This window comes from Panthera tigris, chromosome A1 (assembly GCF_018350195.1).
Source record: "Panthera tigris isolate Pti1 chromosome A1, P.tigris_Pti1_mat1.1, whole genome shotgun sequence".
In the NCBI taxonomy this organism is placed as follows: domain Eukaryota; kingdom Metazoa; phylum Chordata; class Mammalia; order Carnivora; family Felidae; genus Panthera; species Panthera tigris.
The window spans coordinates 198,393,604-198,412,470 of record NC_056660.1 but is presented as its reverse complement, the minus strand read 5'-3'; the positions used below and the strand labels follow the sequence as shown (position 1 = coordinate 198,412,470).

Here is an 18,867-nt window from a genome sequence, read left to right as displayed (position 1 = left end):
GATTGTGATTCTTCAGTTTCATTCTTTTTTTTCAAAAAATTTTTGACTATTCTAGTTTCTTTGCCTTTTCATCTAGACTTTATTTTATTTTTTATTTTTATTAAAAAAATATTTTAATGTTTATTTTTGAGAGAGAGAGCATGTGAGCAGAGAAGGGGCAGAGAGAGATGGAGACCGAATCTGAAGCAGGCTCTAGGCTCTGAGTTGTCAGCACAGAGCCTGATGCGGGGCTCGAACCCACGAACTGTGAGATCATGACCTGAGCCAAAATCAAGAGTCAGATGCTCAACCTACTGAGTCACCCAGGCACCCCTAAAATTTTCAGTTTCTAATTGTATATAGAAATAGGATTGATTTGGGGGCTCCTGGCTGGCTCAATGGGTGGAACCTGTGACTCTTGCCCTTGAGGTCTTGAGTTCAAGCCCCATGTTGAACGTAGAGCTTACTTAAAAAAAAAAAAAAGATCGATTTTGTGTTACGACTTTTTATCCTATAACCTTGCTAAATTTACTTGTCCTATATGTATTTTGTAAATTCTTTGGGATTTTTAAAAGTAGATGATCATGCAGTCTGTGACTAGCGTCAGTTTATTTCTTTTGTTTCAGTCTCTGTCCCTTTTGTTTCTTTTCATTTTCCCAAAGGATGTTAAAAAAGAATGGTGACATTAGACATTCTTCCCATTTACCAGGCTTTGAAGCATTTAGGTTTTCACCATTAAGTAGAGTGTTAGCTAAGGTTGAGGAAGTTTCCTTCTACTACTAGTTGGCTAAAGTTTTTATCATGAGTGGATGTTCAATGAGACTTCCTCTCATTGAGAGAGAGACAGAGCATGAGCAGGGGAGGAGCAGAGAGAGAGGGGAGACACAGAATCTGAAGCAGGTTTCAGGCTCTGAGCTGTCAGCAGAGAGCCTCATGCGGGGCTTGAACCCATGAACTGCGAGATCATGACCCGAGCTGAAGTCAGAGGCTTAACTGACTGAGCCACCCAGGTGTCCCCCCCTTTTTAATGTTTATTTAGAGAGAGAACTGGGGAGGGGCAGAGAGAGACAGGGAGTGAGAATCCCAAGCAGGCTTCACGCTCTCAGCACAGAGCCCAACATAGGGCTCCATCTCACCAACTGTGAGATCATGACCAGAGCTGAAATCAAGAGTCAGATGCCGAATTTAATGAGCCACCCAGGTGCCCCGAGACTTCGTCTTTGATGCATAAATTATTTAGAGGAGTTTTGTTTAATTTCCAAGTATTTGGAGATTTTCCTCTCATTTTCCTATTAACTAATTTTGAGTTTAATTGCATTATGTTCTGAAAATCCAGTTCCCTGGGTTTCCCTTTTCAGTTTCCATCCAGAAATTTGTGACTCTTCTTACCCTACTCTGTAGTCAGGGGCTAAGAGATGGAGAGACGGAGACTAGAAAAAAACAAAAACTACAATAGGTGTTGGTCCTGTTTTTTGTTTTGTTTTGTTTAGTTTTTGTTTTTTAGAATCACAGCTTTAGTAACTGAAGTGATGGCTCTTTCAGGTTTCCATGTGACCACGGGATTGCCTATAGCTTGTGCATGGTGCATGGGAGAACAGAAATGGGGAAAAACATGGGTAGTTTCCATACTTACACATTTCTGTTAGTTTCCTTTGTAGATCTTTGGGCCAGAGTGATTGTTCTGGAGGAATGCTCACTCCTAGGTTTCTGGCTACATGAAATTCAGGCAGGGGATACTGGAGAAAAAAAAATAAATTCACTTCTGGTTGAGTGGTATTTCACTTCCTTGATCTGCCTGCTGTTTGCTTTTTTAGCAAAAAGCTGTTCTGTGTATCCTGTCCTGAGTTTATGGTTACATTTAGTGGAAGAGACAGGGTGGAGTGTGCTTACTACATCTTACCAGGACCAACCATCTTAGGATGAATTATTTTTTAAAGTCAATTGTAGTATTTCTTGCATTTTAGCATATCTGAATAGATTTAAAAGATGTAAAAATGACTCCAAAAAGTTTTTCATACAGATTGTAAACCATTGATTCTCAGCTGTTGGAGGAGGAAGGGAGGAATTAACAACATATCAGAATCTTACAAGTAGAGAGAGGATTTCAAAATATATGTGCCTGTGGTTGAAAATCATGGCATTTAATAAAAGGTGGACATTTGTTGCTCATATAAATGGTCAGAAATATACATTAAGTTACTGGCTTAGACCATCAACTAATAAATCTAAACTTTAGAGGATATGGCAGTCAGAGATTTATTCTGACGGAAATTTTAGTATCTTCTCTCTAGAATATGTACTCTTATATACAAAATCAGAGTTTTATTTTTAGGGGATTCATGGATCTCATACTTTCTAGCCCTTCCATAGAGAGTATTAGATCTTATACTATGTTTATACTAGCTCTTGTGTTAGACCTTTCTCAGTTACCAGTGACAGAAACCTAGAAACTCAAATGACTTGGCTTAGTCAAGAAGAGGGAATTGGTTTATATTATCAAGCAAAGGAAAAGGTAAGGATACAGCTAAATGGTCCCAGGGACCAGAGCTAGACAGGGACCAGGCTCTCTTTCTAATTTGTCTCTGTCATTCTCTGAGTGACAGCTACTACTTGAGATTGTTTTTTCCTATGTGGCAGATACAGCTAATGAAAGTTTTTTTTAGACTTCTATCCCATATCTTTATCACCAGGGAGGGACTGAAAATCCTTTTCTTTGGTACCAGGCTTTATTTATTTATTTATTTATTTATCTATTTATTTATTTATATTTCTTATTTTTTAAAGTAATTTTTATTTATTTATTTATTTATTTTAACATTTATTCATTTTCAAGAGAGAGAAAGCCTGAGCAGGGGAGGAGCAGAGAGAGAGAAACACAGAATCTGAAGCAGGCTCCAGGCTCTGAGCTGTCAGCATAGTGCCCGATGTGGGGCTTGAACCCATGAACCGTGAGATCGTGACCTGAGCTAAAGTCAGACGCTAAACTGACTGAGCCACCCAGGCGCCCCTGGTACCAGGTTTTAAAAATCTTAGGGAAATAATCAGTGAGTCATTAGACTAAGGGTTTACTATAATATGTAGTCATCGTATAGTCATAGTAATTCTGCTTATATTGCTGTGTCATATGCATACATGGGAACTCTGGAAGTCAGGTGTAATGAAAGGTAGGCCTTCTCAAACAAAAATTAAGAATAGTATTTTATATCAAGATCTCTTTAGGGATTTTTAAGGAACAAATAATGTGTGTGTATACTGTGTAGGCTGACTTACCTTTTTTCTTAATGAACTCTGGGATTTTGCTTGCTAAAGTTTATTCACTCATTCAGCAAATATTTGCATTTTTTTCTACTTTCAAAAGGCTGCATTTCTACAGGCTTTACTAGAAACATCTGTCTTGGTGTTCCTTGGAACATCTGCTTTAAGGATGAATGTGTAGGATAGAAATATTCAAGCAAAGTCTAGATGATCATCTTTTGGGTCTTGTGATTGGGCTTTATCTTAGATTGGCATTTCTTAAAGTAGAGTGTAGATGATTTATTTGAGTTGACCCAGGAACTAGAAATGAGGAATTTCTAGACAAGGAAGGAAAAAGTATGATGCTGAGATTGCTGCTGTAAGCACTAGAAACTCAGTTCCACTGGAACCTCCTAAGAAATATACAGAATGCCTCTCAGTATTGTCCATTTGAAAGATGGAAGGTTTGAACATTTATCCACTATTTTTCATTCTCCTGTGGTTGAAAGTATAGACTTTTCTGTTCTTTGAGCTATACCTGTGCTCCTGAAGACCTGAGGCATACATAATGGGCTGGTTCACTTGAGATGGAATGTTGGTGCATAACCTGAGTCTGAAGGTCTGTAATGGTGGCAAATGACAAATTGGCCAGAGGGGTGACATGAGCACCAAAGGTATTGGTTACAGGCTTCATTATAACTCAAGGGTCTCTATAACTGATTTTTTTTGGAGAGGGTGCTAATAATTCTATTAGCTATTATGTACTGAGCACTTAGGCACTGAGGTAATTGCTTTCTGTATGTTATTTCATCTCATGACAATGATCTCATTTTCTTTTTTTTTCTTTTTAAATTTTTATTTTTGAGAGAGAGCACGAGGCAGGAGGGGCAGAGTGGGGGAGAGGCAGAGAAAGAGGGGGAGAGAGGGTCCAAAGTGGGCTCTGCGCTGACAGCAGAGAGCCTGATGTGGGGCTGGAACTCACGAATTGCAAGATTGTGACCTGAGCTGGAGTTGGACAGACGCTTAACTGGATTAAGCCACCCAAGCACCCCTGAATGATTTCATCTTAGATGGTCTATTGACAATTATAGTCTAATCTATTGCTAGGGTTGTAAATAACTCACATTTATTGGAATTTGCTTTATTCACCAGTACTCTGAAGGACATGACAAAGGATTGGGAAACTGAGGTCTTAAAACTCACTTAACTAAATAGTAATAGAAGTCTCTAGGAAAGGGATGGTTTCTTCTGTAAAATTTCATGTTTAAAGAATTCATGATGGTGGTGCCTGGGTGGCTCAGTGGGTTGAGCGACTGACTCTTGATTTTGGTTCAGGTCATGATCTCATGGTTCATGGGATTGAGCCCCACATTGGGCTCTGTGCTGACAGCACGGAGCCTACTTAGGATTCTCTCTCTTCTCTCTCTCTGTCCTTTCCTTCTCCCCAACTTGTACATGTTCTCTCACTCAAAATAAATAAATAAACTTTACAAAATAAATAATTCATAATGGCAGAATACTTCCGTACTATGTACCAGGTAGTTGACCAGAGATTGTGTATAATACCCCAGTAAACAAAGGTCAATTTACAGATTTTTCTTTGAATTTGAGAATGTTAACAGATAAGTTTAGTGGCTGGTAACCTTCCTAATCTCATTCTCTGGATTATTTTCTCTTCACTGATACTGCTGAATAATTCTAAGATAGTTAAATTATTTTTTCTACAGCTGCATTTTAGGCTCTTGCTCCTGTCCCACTGTCATCTTTGACTGTTAATATGGTGGTAGCCTGGTCTTCCATCTTCTTCTTATTTTTTAAGATTTTATTTTTGGGTGCCTGGGTGGCTCAGTCAGTTAAGCATCTGACTGGCTCAGGTCATGATCTCACAGTCTGTGAGTTTGAGCCCCATGTCAGCATCTGTGCTGACAGCTCAGAGCCTGGAGCCTGCTGCAGCTCCTCCCCTGATCATGCTCTGTCTCTCAAAAATAGATAAATGTTAAAAATAAATTAAAAAAAAAGATTTTATTTGTAAGTATTCTCTATATTGAGCTTGAACCTGCAATCCCGAGATCGAGTCACACGCTCCGCTGACTGAACTAGCTAGGTGCTCCTTGTCTTCCATTTTATTAATGTGGTTCAACATACCACTTTGGTGCATAGCTGGTACTGGAATGGATACAACATGCATTTGAGGTCATTTTAGAAATTTCAGTTTCTTCTTCCCTTGAGACTTAAAACATGGTTGTTCTGTTGCTGATGAGTTCATGGTTTAAGTACATCTTAGTTAATGCTGATAAGTGATCCCTTATTAGGGCTCAGATTTTAATTTTGGTCTCAAATTTAAACTTTCAACTTCAAGTTCAAACTGTTAATTTGGCCAGTCCCCTTAACAATGTCTTAATAGTGTCCTTGACCCAAGCTTCAGGAAAAACTGCTTTCCAGAGATAGACATATTAACTCCTGATATTAACCATGCTGTCAGGCTGTATTCTTAGCTTCATACTTGAACTACTTTACTTCATGTATCAGTCCAGTCTACCATCTCTGTCCAACAGCAGTTAGGAGCACACATTTTGGTCAGATCCACCTATATTTGAGTCCTACCTATGTCACTTCCTAGCTCTGTGCCTTCTTTGTGCCTGTTTTCTGTTTTGTAAAGTGGATATCATAATCTCTCTTTTCAAGTTACATATATATATATTTAAATATAAATATATATATAAACATATAAAATATATATATATATATATATATATATATATATATATATATATATATATATATACACACACACACATATAATCCCAAGCAGGCTCTGCACTGTCAGCACAGAGCCCCAGGGTGGTGCTCAAACTCAGGAACCATGAGATCATGACCTGAGCCAAAAACAAGAGTTGGACCCCTAACTGACTGAGCCATCCAGGTGCCCTATTCTTTCTTTTGTGGCTTCTTTCTTTTCCTTTTTGTTCTTTCCTTTCTCACCTTTGTTTTTTTCCTTTCATAAATCTTACCTAGATTCTAGTTCTTCTTCCTGGATTATGAGAGCAACTTGGATTTTGTTTGTTTATTTACAGTATTTTATTCATGTGTATATGAAAGAATTATCTGCACCTGGCTTTTTCCAGATTGTGACCTCCCATGCACTCCTCAGCTCAATGCAATCTATTTTTGGCATCCACATTCCACTGAAATAACTTTCATCAAGGTCGACAGTGACCCTGTTGCTAAATTAATAAACTCTTCTCAATCCGTATCTTATGTGACCTTTGCAGTCCCAAAAGATGACTTTCTTGTAATTGAAAGATTCTTCCTTTGACTTATACTTTGGCTTTTCTCCTTCTCAGTTCCCTTTGAGTGCCCCATCATCTTTTGCCCATTCCTTGAGCTGTCAATATTTCTCATTTGATTTAATAGCTCTTTATTCCTTTAAAAATGTTTTACATTATATAATATTTTGTATACACTTGAATATATGTAACATACATATTTTAGGAAGCATACTGACAAAGTGAATTCTTGTGGACCCACCATCCAGTATAAGAACTAGAGAATTACCAATACTGTTATTTGCATTCTCTCTGTGGTAGGCTGAATAGTTGTCTCCTTCTTCCCAAATATATCCAATGTTCTAATCCTCAGAGCCTGTGAATGTTACCTTAGGTGGCAAAAGGGACTCTGCAGATAGGATTAAGTTGAGGATATTGAGATGGGAGGTAATCCTGGCAGGCCCGATGTAATCACAGTGGTCTTATTAGGAAGGATGTATTATGAGTCAGAGGAAAAGCAAATGTCACCATGGAAGCCGAGACTGCAGCGATGTGACCGTATGCTAAGGAATGCCACCAGCCTCTAAAAGCTAAAAAAGATTAGGAACAGATTCTCTCTTGGAGCTTCCAGAAGGAACCAGTCTTGCTTGACACATTATTAGACTGTGAGACTCATCTTGGACTTCTGACCTCTAGAACTGTAAGAAAATAAATTTATGTTGTTTTAATCCACTAAGTTTGTGGTAATTTGTTACAGCGGCAGTAGAAAACTAACAAGCTTTCCTTGTATCTCATCTACCATGACTTCAGTTACCATCTATTTGTACTCAAGCCTAAATGTATATGGTTCATTTGCTATAATATATACTTTTCACTCAAGCCAGTCAGCACACAACTTAAAAAGGGTAAAAGATGTTTAAAAACATTTAAAAATTCAACTGAATTCTCTTATTATTCTACTTAGTTATTATTTAGTACTCAACCAAGAAACAGCAGTTGTTCCGGTGCGAGATGACTGGCTTATTAAGAGATGGTATGGGGCACCAGGATGGCTCAGTCAGTTAAGCAAGCAGCCGACTTCAGCTCAGGTCATGATGTACCAGTTTGTGGGTTTGAGCCCTGCATCCGACTCTGTGCTGACAGCTCAGAGCCTGGAGCCTGCTTTAGATTCTGTGTCTCCCTCACTCTCTGCCCCTCCCCTGCTTGCTCTCTGTCTCTGTCAGTCTCTCAAAAAGTGAATAAAAATGTTTAAAAAAAAAAAAAAGAACAAAAAAAAGAGATGGTATATCTTTACTGGTAAGGGGCTTCCTAAAGGATTTCCAAAGATAATTTTCATTCTTTGTAGTTTTTGCCTAACACACTGACTTTTGGACCTGCTTTCCTTTGAGATGTAACTCTGCATCCTTTTCTTGAATTCTGGACTTCTAGACCCTTAGATCTCTACTTGGATGTCTCCACTTGGATTTTTTATAGGCCTCTCAATCACAGTATATCTGAAACAATTTGATTATGATCATATCCTCTACCACTCCATTCTTTTTCTCCCTTAGTTCCTGTTACCAGTAACTTGCCAGTTACCTAGCTAGAAACCCATGTATTGTTGTCTCCTCCCTCTCCCTCTGGCCTTCCCACGCTCATTCGTTCTCTCTCTCTCAAAATAAATAAATAAACCTAAAAAAAAGAAAAAAGAAAAAACTCAAAACGTTGCCTGTACTGTCCAGATACTTTTGTTTTCACCAAGCATTCAATGCTGCAGGATTGAAAAGGGAATTAAAAAATGTTTAGCATATTACTTTGATTCATTCCCATTAAGTGCCTATTATGTGTGGTACAATCTTGGCAAACATGCTCATAATTTATTTTAAAATTATATATAGTACCACAAAACAGTTCAAATTTTAGTTGAAAAATCATGAATTCTTTCCCCCAAATATTTATTTTTCCACCATTGCTTCATATTTTGCCTTCTCCCAACTCCCTCCCAGTAAATTAAATAAAATTCAACAATACCTACAATATTCCAAAATGCCTTAAACCCTAATAGATTCCATTTTTTAATTGATTTTATTTCTAAAACAAATAGAACTGAACAAATTTAAGTAAAATTATGTGGTTTGTTTAATGTGGGCTGTAACAGCAGAATGTGTAATTCTCATTCTTAAAAGTCAGTGTGTATTCTGCATTTTGAGCATTTTGAGCATTCAGCAATTCCAAAATCTATAGTATAATAGCTGTGTAGCTATTTATTACAGAAAAAAAATACTTTTGGCAGTATTTATATGTGCAATATATGTTCATCTTTTCTAGCTTTGATGAAAAATTTTGGAGTCCTAGTGAAAACTCAAGTTGCAGTGAAAGCTGTCTTTCTGACAAAATTCTCCTTACACATTTTAGTAAACGTTGCCATAAGATAAAGTCTGCGATACTATTATTCGAGAAATGGAAGAGGAGGATGTGCCATTAACCTGTAAGTCATCACTTTTCAGTAATCTGTGATGTCACTGACCATGATGGCTACATTTAAAACTCTAAAGAGTTGGTTCATGAGGAAAACAAAAATCTGAAATGCTATCCTGCTTAAGGAAATGGCTGCTATGCAATATTTTTAAATGTTTATACTATTCCATAATCAAATGAGCCCATAGGTATTTACTGAGTATCTTTTCTTTGCTGAAGATTGTGTAATGCTGTGAAACACAAAAGTGAAGAAGAAACAGTTCCTGCTCTCAAAGAACTGACGTCTGGTGGGAAGCAGAGACAAGGAAATAAGCAATCACAATGAAGCATAACAAGCACTAGAAAAAGTAAAAGTTAAAAACAGAGTACTCTAAAACCACATAAAATTAGTATTATAGTCTAAGCTTGTAAATTCAAAAGATGCTCCATAGAGAAAGTGATGGTTAAACTTTTTTTTTGAATTTATTGATTTTGAGGTAGAGAGCAAGCTGGAGAGGGGCAGAGAGAGAGGGAGAGAGAATTCCAAGCAGGCTCTACACTGTCAGTGCAGAGCCCAATGTGGGGTGTGAACCCATGAACCATGAGATCATGAGCTGAGCCAAAGTTGATGCTTAACCAACTGAGCCACCCAGGCGCCCTGTGGCAACATTGTTAAGGAAGTTTTACTTGATAGTCCTGCCATCTGCCACAGTACTTCCCAGTGCCCAATACAGTTGTTCTTCCATAAATGGAAAAGCACCTAATATGTACCATTATCATAGAAATTACTACTAGCATTCAAAGCAGTGACATTGATATTATTGTTTATATGTTTGCCTTTATCCAATAAAAATTTTAAAGCTAGCTATGGAGTCTAGCACTGTGCATAAGACATAGATGCTTGTTTCTTTTTCTCTTTCCCTTTCTTCCCTTCCTGTCTGTCTGTGTCTCTCTCTTTCAAGATTTTATTTTTTCTGTGCCCAATGTGGAGCTCAAACTCGTAACCTCAAGATCAAGAGTTGCATGCTCTACTAACTGAGCCAGGCAGGTGCCCCAACATAGATGTTTTAATTAATCGTCATCATTTTTGATTAATTGAGAATAAGAATTAGAATTTTGGCTTGCTTTCTTTCTTTTTCTCTTTCTTTCTTTCAAGATTTTATTTTTAAGTAATCTCTATACCTAACGTGGGGCTTGAACTCAAAACCCTGAGATCAAGAGTTGCACACTCTACCAACTAAGCCAGCCAGGCATCCCTACATTCTTAAATATATGGTCAGCAGAGTTCATCTGGGCTTTTTGAACATAGATATACTACTTTGTAATTGAAGTATTAGCTCTTGCCAGATCATTAGATTTTTCTTCAAAGAATATTTTATTAAAAAAAAAAAAGACAAAAAAAAAACAAAGAATATTTTATTGCCTGGATATTCGTCAAGAAAATGTAAAGTCAAAGCATCTTTTTAAGGTATAGCATAGTGACTATAGCATATTTGAAAGTTGCTAAGAGTAGGTCTTGAAAGTTCTCATCACAAAAAAATTTGTAACTGTGTGTGGTGATGGATGTTAACTAGACTTACTGTGATTATCATTTCATAATATATACAAATAGTGAATCATTATGTTGTATACCTGAAACTAATATGCTATTTATGTCAATTATATTTCAAAACAAAATCTTCTTTAGGTGAATATTTTTAAAAGATGGAATGTTATTATGAAAGGTCAAAGGAAAAAGTACTGGTTTCATGTCTCGTTTTCTTATTGATTATATTAGTTTTGTGATTGAAATCAAATTGTATATACACCTGACAATAGACTTAGGTGTTTAGCTAAGTAATTTTCTGAAGTCAGTGCAATTTTTAATTACTTTGTTCAGGATTATCAGTCTGCAGTTTTACTGACTGGATTTGGATACATTTTACAGTGATTGTTGTTTTTTTTTTAATGGTATCAGTGCCTATAAAACTATTAGTTGAATAATAACAGCCTATTTTCTTTATTAAGCTAACCACTATGAAGTTTTCTGTGTGTGTGTGCCTTTGTTTTTATGTAGCTTTTTGTGCTCTTGTGCATATATATTGTTGTGTTATGTTTATGAAGTGGTAAGTCTAGATTGTATTTTACACTTTTGGTTTTTTTAGATTCTATTTGAATTTGTTTAAACAAATTAACTTTACAGACATACATTATTTAAAAAATAATACTGTATTTCAAAGTGGCACTGCTTTGCTAAACTAGTACAGAATATTTTCAGTTTTTCTTTTATTAACTCATCTTTAGACATAGTAATTTATTACTAAATCTTTCCTTTTTTTAACGTTTATTTATTTTGAGAAAGCATGAGGTGGGGAGAGGCAGGGAGAGAGGAAGAGAGAATCCCAAGCAGGCTCCCCAGTGTCAGCACAGAGCCTGATGTGGGGCTCGAACTCACCAACTGTGAGATCCTGAGCTGAACGGAAGTCAAGAGTTGGCCGCTTAACCAACTGAGCCACTCAGGCACCCCACTAAATCTTTCTTTGATTTGTTCCTGATGTCAAAAAATGCTCTAAAACAGGTCACAGGTAGCAAACATCTACTATAGCTATTTTGGGAAATTAATTGTTGTTTAGTTATTTTTAAAGCTTTTTTAAAAAAAATGTTTGTTTTTGAGGTGGAGGGAGGGGCAAGGAGAAAGGGGGACAGAGTATCCCAAATGGGCTCTGTGCTGACAGCAGAGAGCCCGGTGTGTGGTTCACATTCACAAACTGTGGGATCATGACCTGAGCTGAAGTCAGACACTTAATTGACTGAGCCACCCAGGTGCCCCCAATTGTTTTTAATCTGAAATTTTTGTGTTTTTAATGTGAAAATTTTTTTGTAGTTGAATCCGTGTCTTAGAATTGGTATGAATTCTAGGGTTAATCTAATAAAAACTTAAAACTTCTAAATGGAATTGTTGATTTAACAACTTTAGTTTCTCAAAGTAATAATGATTGCTGGTAATTTTACTTGGAATAGATTAAAAACTGTGTTAAGTGCTTATTATCATTTATACCTCATTTAATCTTATTAGCTCTATGAGGTGATGCCTTGGTTCACTAAAGGTAGATGGTACCGACTTCTGATGATAGGAATTGTTAACAAAAATTCAACCGAGTAAATTTTAAAGATCTAATTGGGTTTATTCATGGATTGGTCAGCATGCTGTCTAGAAAGGTGCTCCAGAGAGTACAGAAAGGCAAAGGTTTTTAAAAGCACGACAAGGAAGTTACAAACAGAAGAAAGGATGGGGCGCCTGGGTGGCTTAGTTGGTTGAGCATGCGACTTTGGCTCAGGTCATGATCTTGCAGTTCGTGGGTTCGAGCCCCGTGTCGGGCTCTGTGCTGACAGCTCAGAGCCTGGAGCCTGGTTCAGATTCTGTGTCTCTTTCTTTCTCTGCCCCTCCCCTGCTCATACTCTGTCTCTCTCTCAAAAGTAAATAAGCATTAAAAAATTAAAAAAAAAATAAACAGAAGAAAGGATTTTTTGGGGTAAGGTCACCTACCTTGGAGTGGGGAGAGGGTCTTATTAGGTTGATTATCTCATCTTCCTTTGGGGAATGGAGACAGGCCCATATTACCTCATTGGTGCTGACCAGTAAATTCCCGACTGTTTAAAACCGCATTTCTGGGGGAGGCTGAAACTGCAATTAGTTGGATATTAAGCCCCAGTTTGGTGACTTGGCCCCAGCATAAATGACTCCATTTTGGGCCTGTGGTGTGGGTGACAGAATGGTGTGCTGTCAAGTCAGATAGCAGGGTCCTCCATGAAGACTCTGTGATGAGAGACTTGGTTCACTAAAAGATAAACAGTAGCAGTAGTCTGATAGCAAGAATGGTCATGTTAGACAACAGTGGCTTCTTTGAAGTGGGAGATCCTGGGCCCAAATGGTACTGAGTGTTGTTCGAAAAGTCTAGGCTGCTGAACTTGCTAAATTGTTAAACTTTCTTAGTGGTGCCCACGTGGTTTTCCTAGCAGTCATATATTTCAAATTCCAGTCATTTCATCAAGGAAAAATAATTTCAGTCTTGCCTTTGACCAATCAAAAAAATCCTTCGATATAAATGTTGATAGTGGTGATTTGGAATTCATGTTCATAAGTAGTCATTTCTGGAGAGCACAACTAACCATCTGAGGGTGTAGATTAAAATTAACTGGTACATATTAGATGGTACTATTAATACTGAAGATTTAATTTTTTTTTCAACAGCTGGACTAGCTAACATTTACTGAGCCTTGACCAAGTGCCAAGCACTTACTAAAGCTTTATATACATTGTCTCACTTAATCCTCACAGTATGCAGTGTGTAAAACTATGGTCAACATTACTTTTCAGTGTAATATTTTAAAGAGATAATGCAGTCATAGAATTCTGTGTATGTAAATTGTATGAGTCTTTCTCATCTCTGTTTCCTGTTTGCTCATTTCCCACTGCTTTCCCCACCCATCAAGAAATCACTGTTAATAATTTCCTATGCTTGGAGTTTGTGCATATTCAAGTAAATACATTTTTACTCTTTCCATTTTTCCATAAATAAAGCATACTAATAATATTTTTCATTTTGCTTTTTCAACTTTTTATAAGGTTTATTTTTTTAAGTAATCTTTACCCACAGCATGGGGTTTGAACCTACAACCCTGAGATCAAGAGTTGCATGCTCCACTGACTGAGCCAGCCAGGCACCCCTCAGGTTTTCAAGTTTTTATTAAAATCTTATACTAAAAAGTTAGACTACAATGAATCCATAAACCCACCACTTAGGTTTATCATTGTTAATATTTTGCTGTTTTTTGCTCATTTTGCATTTATGTATTATATGTATAAAATTTACATATATGACTATATATGCATATGTATGTATATGAGCAAAATGGACATACACGTATATTCTTTTTTTACCTAAGCTATTTGAAAGTAAATTATATATATCACAGTACTCCATCCATATTGTAAGATAAATTACCACCAGCCAATGAAGGATTTTAAGTAGTGGAGTGGAATGATTGGTTGTAATTACTTGGTGATGTGGAAGATGCCTTTAAAGATGATAAGACTAGAATCAGGGTCACCAATTAAGTGATTGTTTTATTGGTCAAGGTGGGAGGGAATAAGGACAGGAGTGGATTTGGTAGTACTTTATAGTGAATTGGACAGAAAAAGGAAAGTTAGCTGTTTACATTCTTTAGAGAAAATCTGGAAAAGATGTGTTTGTCAATCTTTTATAGGGTTCCCTTTTCTCTCCTGCCCCTAAATGAGCTGATAATGTTGTTAATGGGGGGAAGAAGTGAACATTTCTGTACACCCCACACTCCATGCCTGTTACTTAACAGGCTATGTAATTCTGCCACTCATTCTGTGAGTTATTATTATCCTTATTTTTGCAGATGAGGAAATTGAAATGCAGAATTGTGAAGTAATTTGTTCAAGATCATATTGCTCTTAAGTGGCAGATCTGAAGTTTTAACATGGGTCTGACTGATTTACTGAGTTACTACATGGCTGTTTTCCCAATTGTGTCATGAAGTTAAAAAAAAAAAATAGTGATTTTTTTCTTCTAAATGTATTTGTAATTACTCTCAATCATGTAATCATTGACTTTAAGAAATTGCGTGCCCAAGAGTGCTAGGTTTGCTAAAGGACGGATACTTTATGAATTGAAGAATAAGCAGCACCTACCAACTAGCTTTCTCTTTGATGGTTATTGCTAGATGATGAGTGCTAGTCTGTTCAGTTTTCATGTCTTATAATTTCAGCACATTTTCTGTGATGGAATTTCATTTTAAAATATATTTATGATTCAAACATAATCCCAATGGTTTTATGGCAGTTAGAAGTTTTAAACCAAAAGATTCCTAAACTGGAGCAAATAAGCGACAAGTTGGAATACTTCAAAGTGAAGATAAATGAGGATAAAATACATTGCTTTTTTTTTTTTTCTTTTAAATTAGATAAGCTGTCCAAGATGAAACAGTAGCATTAAAGCTGGTGTGAAGCAAATTGTCTCTTGGCTTTTTGATCCGTTTTTTTTCTTTGAAGCTATAAGAAAATAAATCACGTGGCCCTTAAAGACCAAAAATGTGCTTTTTAAAAGGGACATCTTGATTCACTTGAAAATAGTAAACTCTCAATGTGTAATACTTCCAATCTCAAACAGTCAGAGTGAAACAGGCATTATACAACTTAAGTTCTCATATGGCATTCCCTAGAGAAGTACTTGAAAAGAGAATTGCTTATCAAGCTATATCAGTTAAGATACCAAACCCCACAATATCTGTGGCTAAAACTAACAGATTTATTTATTGTTCATGTTTCATATCCCTAGTGGGACAGCCAGAAGCTCTACTTCTCCACTGTTTGTCCTCACTGACCACTGTTGTTTTCTCTGACAGAGGAAAAAAGGCAATTGGTTTCTCTGACAGGGGAAAAGAGATAGGCAATTATGCACTGACTTTTAAAGCTACTAAATAGTGCCACTTCCTTTTCTTTCATTGGCTGAAATAAGTCACATGCCCACACCTAACTTTAGAGATGGTGGTGAAGTGTAATCTTGCCATATGCATGGAATGAGAACTAGAATACTGGGCACAACTGTAATGGTTCACACATAAGCCTTGTGAGGAACATAGAGAATTTTGTGTGGTTGATTAGTAGAATCTTTTTTTGTTTTGTTTTGTTTGTTTGTTAAAGATAGTACCTCTGAAGTAAGAACTACTGTGATGAATTAAGGCTCTTGATGCTAAAAGGTAAATGAGGTAGGTAACCTCATTGAAAATGTCCAATAGTTACTTGACTAGTCAGTTTGTTCATCCTGGGCTTGCTTTTCCTTGTGTTTTGTTCTTTATAATCATTGATATATTAAAGAAAATTTGCTCTATTGATAACATGAAAAGTATCAATTATTATTATGAAAAACATGTGTTGAATAATGGTGCCAAAGCAATGGTCTGAAAAATCACTAGGGTGGTAATTGGTATTAGTATGTTAATAAAGTATCACTTATTTCGTGTTACATAGACGTGCACTTGACATGCATATTTTTTTTTGAAAAAATTTTTAATGTTTGTTATTGAGAGACAGAGCATGAGCAGGGGAGGGGCAGAGAGAGAGGAGGAGACACAGAACCTGAAGCAGGCTCCAGACTCCCAGCTGTCAGCACAGTGCCCAAGGTGGGGCTTGAACTCACCGCGAGACCATGACCTGAGCTGAAGTTGAACGCTTAACCAACTGAGCCACCCAGGCACCTCCAGACATGCATATTTTTTTTGGAAAATATGCTACCTGAGGCAGTACAGATGAGTAATCATATTGAAGTTCAACATCTTCAATTTGATCTTCTAAAAATTTGTGAAGAGATTGGTGTGCCTGGGTGGCTCAGTCAGTTGAACATCCAGCTCTAGGTTTCGGCTCAGATCATGATCATAGTTCATGAGTTCGAGCCCTACGTCAGGCTCTGTGCTGGGGAGCCTGCTTGGAACTCTCTGCCTCTCCCTCTCTCTCTGTCCTTTCCCTCCTCTCTCTCTCTCTCTCTCTCTCTCTCTCTCTCTCTCAAAATAATAAATAAAAACTTAAATAAAAATGTGTGAAGACATTGATTATATATAGACCTACGTACATACGTGAAGAAGCTTTCTCTAGGCAAAGCTATAAATCAGTAGCTTTGACAAACTTGTATGGGTATATTCCTCTTTGTTAGTGGTGTAAACAAGGTAAACAGTTTCTTTACAAGGCGTATATTTTTAAAAATTGTAAAATTTACATAATACAAAGTTTACCATTTTAACCATTTTTAAGTGTAGTTCAGTGACATAGGTACATTCATATTGTTGTGCAACCATCACTACTGTCACCTCCAGAACCTTTTTTCAACTTCTAAAACTAAAACTCTATACCCATTAAACAATAACTATCAATTCTCCTCTCCTCCCAGTCCCTGGCAACCACCATTCTACTTTTTGTTTTTATGAATATCACTACTCTACGTACTTCATATTGAGTGGAATCATACACTGTCCTTTTGTGACTGGCTTATATCACCTAGCATGTGATATAACCCTTTCTTTAGGGTTCCTCGGTGTTGTAGCATGTGTCAGAATATCCTTTCTTTTTAAGAGTGTTTTGTTGTATGTATATACTAAATTATTTTTTTAATATTTACTTTATGAGAGTGAGAGTGAGCATGTGCGCAGGGGAAGGGCAGAGAAAGAGGGAGAGAATCCCAAGCAGGCTCTGTCCTGTCAGCACAGAGCCCAGTGGGGGGCTAACCATGAGATCATGACCTGAGCTGAAATCAAGAGTTGGACACTTAAGGGGTGCCTGGGCAGCTCAGTTGGTTAAACGTCTGACTTTGGCTCAGATCATGATCTCAACGGTTTGTGGGTTTGAGCCCCATGTCAGGCTCTGTGCTGACAGCTCAGAGCCTGGAGCCTATTTCACATTCTGTGTCTTCCTTTCTCTTCGCCCCTCCCCTGCTCATTCTCTCTCTCAGTGTCTCTCTCTCTCTCTCTCTCTCTCTCTCTCAAAAATAAACATTTAAAAAAGAAAAGAGTTGGACACTTAACCAACTAAGCCACCTAGGCACCCCTACACTAAATTATTTTTAATCCATTCATCCCATCTGTGGGTTTCTTCTGCCTTTTGGCTAATGTGAATAATGCTGCTCTAAACATTGGTGAACAAATATCTAGTCAGATCCTGCTTTCAGTTCTTCTAAATATATATCCAGAAGTAGAATTGCTAGATCATTTGGTAATTGTATTTCTAATTTTTTTTTGTTTTGTTTATGAATTGTCACACAGTTTTCCATAGCATCTACACTATTGTACATTCCCACCAGTGGTTCCATTTTCTCCACATCCTTGCTAGCACTTGCTCCTCCCTCCCTCCCTCCCTCCCTTCCCTTCCCTCCCTCCCTTCCTTCCTTCCTTCCTTCCTTCCTTCCTTCCTTCCTTCCCCTTTCTAATGAGTATGATGTATCTTTTGGTTTTGACTTGCATTTCCCTGATAATTAGTGATGTGTTGAACAGTGGTTCATATGTTTATTGGCCTTTTGTGTATCTCCCTTTGAGAAATCTCTGTTAAGTCATTTTCTCATTTAAAAAAATATTTTAAATGTTTATTTTTGAGAGAGAGAGGCAGAGAGAGACAGAGGAGCTGAAACAGGCTCTGTGCTTAAACCCACGAACTTTGAGATCACGACCTGAGCCAAAGTTGATCGCTTAACCGACTAAGCCACCCAGGTGCCCCTATATTCTGGATATCCCTTGTCAGATATGTAATTTGCAAATACTTTCTCCAGCCAATTTCTTTTTCTCACTGAATTCTATTCCATTGTATGGCTCCACCACAGTTTACCAGTTGACCTATAGAAGGACATCTTGGTTACTTTCAGTTTTTGGCAATAATGAATAAAGCTGTGATAAATAATCCTTGTGCAGATTTTTGTGTAGACATATGCTTTCATTTCAATTGGGTAAATAACTCATAGCACAGTTGCTGGATTGTATGTTAAGTTTTGTAAGAAACTGCCAAACTGTGCTATAAAGTGGCTGTGCCGTTTGCATTCCCACTAGCATGAATGAGACTTCTTGTTGCTCCACATGCTTGTCAGTATTTGGGTGTTGTCAGTTTTTTGGATTTTAGCCATTCTAATAGGTGCATAGTGGCATCTCATTGTTTGAATTCAATTCCCTAATGAAATATGTTGAACAACTTTTCATATGATTATTTGCCATCTATATATCTTCTTTGGTGAGGTATCTATTCAGATCTTTTGCATACTTTAAAACTGGACCATTTTTTTTGTTGAATTTGGAGAGTTCTTTGTATGTTTAATGTTTATTTTTGACAGAGACAGAGCATGAGTGGGGGAGGGGCTGAGAGAGAGGGAGACACAGAATCTGAAGCAGGCTCCAGGGTTTATGCTGTCAGCAC

The 18,867-nt window shown here is 37.2% G+C and overlaps 1 protein-coding gene across 2 annotated transcripts in view; it reads left to right on the top strand.

Annotated features, from left to right (window-relative positions):
• The window catches only part of NDUFS4 (NADH:ubiquinone oxidoreductase subunit S4), a 112,675-nt gene that overhangs the window by 11,459 nt on the left and 82,349 nt on the right, over positions 1-18,867 (top strand). Inside the window, exon 1 of one of the 2 annotated variants that reach the window (XM_042994916.1) lies at positions 15,668-15,689. The exons of the other annotated variant lie outside the window; for it this stretch is intronic. Coding sequence (XP_042850850.1) covers positions 15,685-15,689 — 5 coding nt within the window. The 5' untranslated portion in view covers positions 15,668-15,684. Of the gene's footprint in view, positions 1-15,667; positions 15,690-18,867 lie in introns of those variants that run through there. 2 annotated transcript variants of the gene reach the window in all.